Here is an 8,834-nt window from a genome sequence, read left to right on the forward strand (position 1 = left end):
AGCACCGCCTGCCCTGCAAAGGGGGTGAGGCAGGGAGCCACGGCCCCACTACACACTTCTCCCTCCCTGCCCAGCCCTACGAGCGGGGCCCTGCTGGGCTCACCCCTGCCTGGCTCAGGGAGCGGGGAGCCTGAGTCGGGGGCGTCTGCGTTAACACCGTGGTGGCTGGGATGCCTGCAGCGGTGCCCAGGAGGATGCCATCCTTGGATGCATCCCACAGAAGGACGAGGGATGCTTGGGGGAGGCGGCTTTGCCAACCTCAGCTGCAGCCCAACCACTCACACCGGAGCACAAGATCAGTGTGGCTGGGGGCCACCCCTTTGGGCGTTTGACTCCTCATCCTAAACACCATAAACTCACTGCCCTAAACACACCTCAAAGCGGTGACGGTTGTTCTGAGCCTGAGGGGTCCCAGCCTCCTGTCCCCTCGCCCTTAGCCTGAGGCTTTTGCCGTGCTGCGGCTGCGCTGTTTGAGCTGCCACCACAGCAAAGGCCTGTGTCTGTGGGATGGTGGCTGGTAGGAACCTGCTTTCCATTCTGTGGTGATCTGGAGGAATGGGTCTAGCTGAACAATTGCTGATCACCTATTGTGGCTAGATGCTGCTTTTTCAGAAGAGTCAAAGGCTTTCCTACAATGCCTCTGTGCCGTTTGTGGTAAAAAGGCAGGGACTCTTCATTTCTTCTCTCTCCTTTCCCAGGGGTTCGTTTCAGCAGCTCAATTGGTGTTGATGAAGTAAAAGCCCTGGCTGCATTAATGACATACAAATGTGCTGTAGTAGGTAAGTACAAGGGGAACATAAAGCACGTGGTGACTTGGGCATGGGATGGGGCTGTGATCCCGTGAGTCAGAAAAGCTCGTTAGATGCTTTGAAAATCAGAAGTGCTCTAGAAGTGCAGGATGTTCCTCTGGGCACGGATGTGCGAGGGCAAGGCTTGTTGCAGCTGCAGAATACACCACTGGCAGTCCGGGATGTTCGTGTTAATCAGGAGCATCAAGCATCATGCTTCTCAGATGCAGTCTCTGTGCCTGGGTTGTCATGGATTCAGCTCTGGCTGGTGGCATTGGTGGCAGGCTCAGGGTCCATATCCTGTCCTGCCTTTGGCTCCGCACGGCAGAGGCCGCATGGCATTAGTGGGGAGCCGTGTGTGGCGTGGGGAAGTGGTGGGCCCTTGCCTGGATTCACCAATGAGGTTATGATTGCTGTGGTCGCCTTCTCCCCCCGGGGAACAGGCAGAGAACATCTGTCTGCCTTACCTGGTCTTTTCCAGATGTTCCTTTTGGTGGTGCCATGGCTGGTGTGAGGATCGATCCGAGGAAATACTCGGTGAGTTCATTCCTCTCCTTCCCCCCAATGGCCCATAACTCACACTCCATTTGCACAGCCCTTCCTCTCTGTGCGTATCACAGAGATGCACTCTGACAAGTGGGGGGAGATGTTTGTAGCGAGTAACACTCATCCAGCGACTGCAAAAAGCAGCTCGGGGCGGGGAGAGGGGTGGTGAACGCTGGTTTATGGGTAAGTGCATCTGGCCAGACACACACTAAGGAAGTTGAGTAGGGACGCTCCTGCCGCTGCCTGCTGTGCTGGGAGAAGGTGCAAATCAGCGAGGGGTTGGAAGGGCAGTGAGCAAAGGGCCCAGGAGTTCACACACCTCTTTTTTTTTGATCCAGGGTCCCCAGCTGCTGTGAATTAACTCCCTGGAGACATCAGGGTGTGCCCTGTACAGGCAGGGCAGGGCAGCTGCCGGATGCTGTACCTCGGCTCTGTGATTTTTCTTGGGGCCTGTAGTAACAACTGTGTTTTGTTGTTCTTGCACAGGAACATGAGCTGGAGAAAATAACGAGGCATTTTACTGTAGAAATGGCCAAGAAGGGATTTATAGGTGAGAGTGGGTTTGTCCCCATAGTGTAAGCAGTGTGTGGCTTGCAGGCAGGGGAGCAGGCAGCAGCCGCCTGGCTGGGCAGGCACAGAGGCTGCTGCTCACGCACTGCCTGTCAGCAGCGCTCACTACCCTGGTGCTCGGCTGTCTGTTCACTGCTTTGCTCTGCCTGTGCTGTCAATTTGGAGCAGGGGGAGCCTCATGCAGCGCTGAGCACAGTGGGGCTGGCCCAGTCTGCTTCCCAGGCACTGCTGGGCAGGGGTCTCACCTGCATGTTACCCTCCTTTCACACTGGCCTGCGCAGTCACAGGGAGGAGTGAAGTTTTCTCCTGCCTCAGCGCATGATAGAGTGTTCAGTGGGTGCTGCTCACAAGGCAAAGATTTTTACATTCCCTCTTTACTTGAAAGTGTTGGGAAGGGACATGGCAAAGACCCTGTGAAAACCAAAGACGTTCATGCCTGAGGGGAGCTGGGGAGGCCCTGGGGCATGAGCAGCACCACGCTTTGGTCAGGGGACTCCTTGGTGTGCCCAAGGACACAACCAGCCTGCGGAAATCATCTGGCTGTGCACGTGCCATTGGTTGGAGCAAAGCAATCAAATTGCAAAGACAGGATTTGACAGATTTTTCTACCTCCACAGGGCCTGGGATTGACGTGCTGGCTCCTGATGTCAGCACTGGGGAGCGAGAGATGTCCTGGATAGCTGACACCTACACCCACACGCTGGGGTACCGGGTAAGCTCCGACAGTGCTGGTTTGGAGGCTGGGATGCAGTGGGCACTGCAAGCATTCATGCCCAGAGGCCGTTGCCAGTGAGTTGCTTTAGGTTTAGCTGAGGCTTAGGGGAGGGTGAAGGAAGCTGAGGCTTGGGGAAAGTCCTCTCTAGAGGACCTGCACCAGGTGAGACCTTAACCTTTGCTCTCCCCATCCCGGCCTCGCAGGACATCAATGCCCAGGCATGTGTGACAGGAAAGCCCATCAGCCAGGGAGGCATCCAGGGGCGACACTCCGCCACCGGGCGGGGGGTCCTGCATGGCATTGAGAACTACATCACCAACACAGACTACATGGACTGCATCGGCCTGAGCCCCGGCTTCCCCGGCAAGACCTTTGTGCTGCAGGTGAGTGCTCAGCCCACCTACAGCTCTGAAGAGTACACTTCCTTGGGATCTTTCTGCCCCTCCTTTCCAGGAGAGCTTTCAGTCTCAGTGCTGCCCGGACGTGATTTCCCGTATCTCTCCTCATCCTGTGGCAAATCGCACTCCTTTGACCAATTTGTCAGACCTGCTGCGTGCAGAGGTCCAGGGATGCCGCACTGCTCACACCGCACCAGCATTCCCAAGGTTTCTCTGTAGCCATCCTGTCTGAAATTGCTCATAAAAGGGAAGCTGCGACTGACCCTCGTCTGCGCAGCAGGCAGAGCAGAGAGGTGGCAGGACACAGGGGGCTCTGCTAGACTGGGTGGAGAGAGCCGACCCCAGTGACAACATCATGTTTCTGTCACCTCCAAACCGACCGCAGCGAGCCATGATGTTATCCACTGCGAAGGTCCTGCTTGTGGGTGCAGGCCCCATCTCTTCTGGGTGCTCTGTGGGTCTGGCCCATACTGGCCTGCCTTGCCCAGCAACGTGGGAGCTCGGTGGGACCCTGCGGTTGCCAGCCCTGCCTTTTCCACTCTCCTCCCAGGAAGGACCTTCCCTTCCCGCAACCCAGGGCCTGCTCACAACTGCGGTGAAGTGCTTCCCCCTGCTGTAGCTCCAGGAGGTTCTGCTCTCGGCCAGGCACTGCTGGCCCCATCCACTGCCCGCTCTGCCCACAGCTGCCTGTTTCCTGAGGGGGGCCCTGCGTCTGCAAGGGAGAAATAAACTGGAAACCGCGCAGCTGAAGTCTTGCCTGCGGCTGGCACTTTGTGCTTTCCTCCGAGAGCTCGCTCCTCGATGCAGCTCCTTGCCGCACGGAAGAGGCTTTGAACCGAGGCTGCACTCGGAGCTGCTGCCCGCAGTGCCCTCAGGAATCACCCTGCCTTTGCTCATGCCTTCCCTTTCCACACATCCTTCTGCTTTGCTGATATGGCAGAGAATGAGAAGGCTGAAGTCCTTGGCTATTGTTTGTATCATTTTGCTGGGTTTGGGGGATGTTTTTGCAGTCTCAGGAACCAGTGTTGCTTTTAGGAGCTGTACCAAGCTGGCAAGCACTTTGGGGCAGACAGTGCAAAATCATCTGTTCCCGTAAGAAGAGCTGAGCTACCCCCATGGCCCTGCCTTGTGCTGGTGCTGTAGCAGCCGATTGCACCCCCTCAGTGTGAGGTGCAGGAGGATTGCTCGGATTGTGCCTAGATGCTGCGTGGTGCCCACCAAGGGACTGTGTTTCTCACTGGATCTGTTTTCTGTTGAGATCGGCTCTTAGAAGCTGAACAGCATGCTGTGCTTGGAACATCACATCCAGGAGCTCTGGAGGTGATAAAGACAGACTGAGCTAGAAGCCTTCATCCCACGGGCTCTGCTTTTCACAACCCTCTAACTAGCCAAGGAGATCTCTGTTCTGCCAGGTCCTAGTCTCCATCCAGCCAAAACATTCACCAAAAACTGCTGGGTCAGAGGTTCCTATTTGTGCTTCTCAGCTCAAGCTCCTGAGAGGGGGCTGTTACCAGAGCAACGGGTCAGTTTTCAGTGTTTGTCCCCACGACTTCCCTCTCCCCAGACTGTCTCTGCTCTATGTTGCTGTAGGGCTTTGGCAAAGTGGGGCTGCACACCATGAAGTACCTGCATGAGTACGGAGCCCGCTGCATCTGTGTTGGGGAGACAGACGGAGCCATTTACAATCCCAGAGGGATTGACCCCAACGAGCTAGAAGACTATGAGCAGGTGAGTTGAGCCCTGTCAACACAGCCCCTGTTCTTAGGGGGTGGTGGTCAGTGCCTCTCTCTGAAATGCCCACGGAGAAGGGGGCTGCCCCTCACCTTCTGCACAGTCCAGCTCTGACAGCAGTACTCGATGCTGCCAGGCTGGGCCCAGGTCTCTCCTGCTCATTCCAGGGCCACGGCACCATAGTTGGCTTCCCAAAAGCAGAGCCCTATGATGGCAGAATCCTGGAGGTGCCCTGTGACATCCTCATCCCTGCCGCTATTGAGAAGCAGCTCACGAGGGAGAATGCACCCCGGGTGCAAGCAAAGGTACAGACCGCTCGCGCCACACACTCCCAACAGGCCCTGCATCAGTGCGAGTGACAGCAGCCCAACCGAACCTTCGCTTTTGGCACTCAGCACCCCAGGGAGGTGTCACATCACTGCACTGACAACTTGCCCACTGTGCCAGAGGGACAGAGCCTGAGGCAGAGGTGGCAGGTCACATAATTCAGGGGAAGAGGAAAGCCTGAGCCCTTCCCTTTGCTGGCAGGGAGCAAGGATTGTTGGAGTGACCTTGGCTGGCTCTTCTGGCATCCTCAGCCTTCATTGCTGTATCAGATCCTCCCCCCAGGGCAGGGGAGATGATAACCTTGAAGGTACTGGGTATCACAGTGTTGACAATGAAAATCATAGGCAGCAGATAAGAGTGAACAAAGTATGAATACCAGCTTCCTCCCTTCACTGTGAGCTCTAGGGACCAAAGGGACAGGAAGACACACTAGAAGTGGCCTGGTGGGGAGGATCCAGCAGCAGGGAAAGCAGCCTGTCACTGGTTTCTTCTTTCATTTCTTCCACCTATCTCACCTCTGCTCTGCTTGTGCTCTCAGATCATTGCAGAAGCTGCCAACGGCCCCATTACACCATCAGCGCATGAGATATTCCTGCAAAGAAACATCCTGGTCATCCCGGTATGTCCATCCCCACGCACATGGGGAGGTACTGGGCTCGTGGCTATTAGGGCCACCCGGTGTTGTCAGCTGCACCAATGTAGATCCAGCTGGGCACTGCCAGGCTCTGGGATCAGGCAGCGTTGATGGTGCTGTCTCAGTCAGCCTGTTCCCTGCCTTGCCCCCAGCTCCTGAGCACATCTCAGATGCTGATTTCCCTTCTGAACCCTCCTGGTTCTTGGCTGCAGCAGCGATAGACCACGGGGCTCCTGGCCAGCACCGGGATGTCCTGCAGCCACTGGTGGGCCAACAGCAAACCGTGCCACATCACACGGGGTGTCAGAGCAGCTGTTGTCTTTGCTCAGAGGTAGTGCAGAGCCACCGTGGCTCTAGGATTCAGCCATCCCAATAACCTCAGGACTGTTTCTACGGGCAGAGCCCAAGGGTATGGGGAAGGACCCAAGGCAGAGGAGGAGAGATCCCCAGATGGGTCATGGGTCTCAGGGTCACCCTAAGCAGCAAATCTGAAGCATGTACTGCACTTGGCAGGATGTGTATGTGAATGCAGGTGGTGTGACCGTATCCTTCTTTGAGTGGCTGAAGAACCTGAACCATGTTAGCTACGGCCGCCTCAGCTTCAAGTATGAGCGGGAATCCAGCTACCACCTCCTGCAGTCAGTGCAGCACAGCCTGGAGCAGTGGTTTGGCAAGACCAGAGGCGAGATCCCCATCATTCCATCCCCAGAGTTCCAGGCCCGTGTGACTGTAAGTGTCTACAACCATTGAGGATTGTCCTGGCTCACTTGTTTCACATTTGCAGACGCTCCTGTCTGCCATCCCAGTGCTGAAAGCTGAGGTTGTGACACACGCAGAGCCCCCCGTGCTATCATCCCACTAGTGGAGGGGATGGAGTGGAGATGTCATGTGTGGTGGTACAGCCCTGCCATCTGAGGGTGCTGCTGGGTGCTGCAGGGAGTCCCTTGGAAGCCAAGCCATGTGCTGGAGCCAGCTGCAGAGGTGGCAAGCCAAGCTTAGACCACCTGTGGAGATCTTGCACTGAGCAGAGGGGCTGTGTTTGATAAAAATGGGTTTGAGGGGGCCAACCTCTAGCCTCTCCCACAAAGGATTCACTTGTTCTCCCCCTCAGGGTGCCTCAGAGAAGGACATCGTGTATTCGGGACTGGCCTACACCATGGAGCAGTCAGCCAAGGTACCTCCACGGGCTCCTGGCCTCGCCCATGCCTGCTGTTGGGCCCCTTGCTTTTGGGTCCCTTGCTGCAAAGGCTCTGTGCTGTATTTGAGGGGTGCCCACCCACAGCACCCCATCACCACTCCCAGTGGGTCAGCAGGAGGCCTGGGTTCATCTTCCCAGTGGTGGCTGTGTCCACACTTTGCCTAAAGCCTCGTGCTCAGCAGTGTCCCTTGTGGTTGTTGGGTCCCTGTCCCCTGAACCTGTGTTCTTCCATCCAGGGTAGATGAGCCAGTGGGTGCAGGGTGGTGCTGGCACTGCTGGGTGGAGGGTCTCATGCCACCACTCAGGGAAGTGCCTGCGTGCCGTGCTCAGCAGCGTGAGTGGTATGCGTGGAGCCCACTCGTGGGTGCAGGGTCTGTCCCCAGGGGAGTACTGTGGGGCAGCAGTGGGAGAGCATCTCCAGACCCGCTCGTAGATGACTCCAGGTCTTGCAGAACAGCCCGCTTGGTCATTTGGTGTGGAGATGACCTCTTCCCCTTCGGGTCCTCCCGGGGCCTGGCCTGGTGCTTGCATGCGTGGCGCTGCCTGAACCCTCCTCTCTGGGTCCTCTCCTCGCCCCCAGACCCTCCCAGCACACACCAGCCTCACAGCTCTCCTCTCTCTCTAGCAAATTATGACCATGGCTGCAAGGTACAACCTGGGCCTGGACCAGAGAACCGCTGCCTACCTGTGCGCTCTGGAGAAGGTGTTCACTGTGTACAATGAGGCCGGCTTCACCTACTGACACAGCACCCAGCAGGGCTGCCCCCGGCGTCACTGCCAGCAGCACGGTGAGGGTCACAGTCCTGCTGCGCAGGGCGTGCCCAGGACACTGCGTGCTACACAGAGGGGGCACCCTGGTCTCTATAAATGATTGGTTTGAGCATGTTCTTACCCTGCTGCCTGGGTCTAAGCTCTCCTGAGGAGGGGGCTGTCTTCCCCGCCACCCCCTCTGCCCCAGCCCCTTTACAGCCTCCTGGGCACTGGAGGAAGCTGTGCTGATGCTGGTTTGGGTCTGCTTGCCCATGGCTGGCAGAATTGCACAAGGGAAGGAAAAAATGCAATTAGCTCTAGGGGAGGGGACAGCCCACGGCACAGCCAGCCCCAGGAAAAGCCTTCTCGGTCCATTTAGTAACATACGGTGGGCTCTGCAAGTACTGCTGCAGCGGGCGTAGACACGGGGAGCAAGGAAGCTGTGCTGATGCTGGTTTGGGTCTGCTTGCCCATGGCTGGCAGAATTGCACAAGGGAAGGAAAAAATGCAATTAGCTCTAGGGGAGGGGACAGCCCACGGCACAGCCAGCCCCAGGAAAAGCCTTCTCGGTCCATTTAGTAACATACGGTGGGCTCTGCAAGTACTGCTGCAGCGGGCGTAGACACGGGGAGCAGCAGCCGGGCAGTCAAGGGGCTGGAGGCTGGCTGGGGACTCAGGCTGGGTTGGTGGTCCTGTCCTGGGGGAGCTGAAGGCCCAATGATTGCGCTCTGGGGTGGGCACAGGACCCCCTGCTGTGGTGGACATTGCTTAGTGGTGTGTGGCGTCACCTGCACTTGAGGTGGTCGCACTGCAGCTGAGCGAGCTGCAGGTGCCAGCCATGTCCCCGGCCCCCTGAGGGGAGCAGGGTCACGTAGGAAGGTGGGGACAGCAGAGGAGAGGCTCCCCTTTGCTCTGCACTTCTAGCACAAGATCAGGGTGCATCCCTAGGAGGTACCTTACAAACAGCAGCACATACTGCTGCAGGGAGGACTGGGGGAAGCCTGCGCCCAGCACCTGAACCCCCTCTGCTAGCACAGCCAGCGTCTCCTGGGATGGAACCAGTGCTCGAGCCCAGGACTGTGTCTAACCTCCTCCTGGCTCAGGGTCCTCAGCCCCAAAGGGCCCCCTGCATTCACCTGCAGATGCAAAGCACTGCAGCCAGCACACAGGCAGGGGG

At 57.5% G+C, this 8,834-nt stretch overlaps 1 protein-coding gene across 1 annotated transcript; it reads left to right on the top strand.

Moving 5' to 3' along the window:
- Nucleotides 1-5: 5 nt before the first annotated feature.
- On the top strand, nucleotides 6-7,649 carry LOC104077213 (glutamate dehydrogenase 1, mitochondrial-like; the record flags this gene model as incomplete). Its single annotated transcript, XM_009578360.1, has 12 exons — nucleotides 6-24; nucleotides 699-779; nucleotides 1,270-1,325; nucleotides 1,821-1,884; nucleotides 2,522-2,616; nucleotides 2,823-3,002; nucleotides 4,608-4,745; nucleotides 4,916-5,053; nucleotides 5,614-5,694; nucleotides 6,223-6,438; nucleotides 6,821-6,883; nucleotides 7,533-7,649. Coding segments are annotated over 12 exons (1,248 nt in total), but the record flags the coding sequence as incomplete, so codon positions are not given.
- Between the last annotated feature and the right edge of the window lie 1,185 nt (nucleotides 7,650-8,834).

This window comes from Fulmarus glacialis, unplaced genomic scaffold, assembly GCF_000690835.1.
Source record: "Fulmarus glacialis isolate BGI_N327 unplaced genomic scaffold, ASM69083v1 scaffold20115, whole genome shotgun sequence".
NCBI lineage: Eukaryota > Metazoa > Chordata > Aves > Procellariiformes > Procellariidae > Fulmarus > Fulmarus glacialis.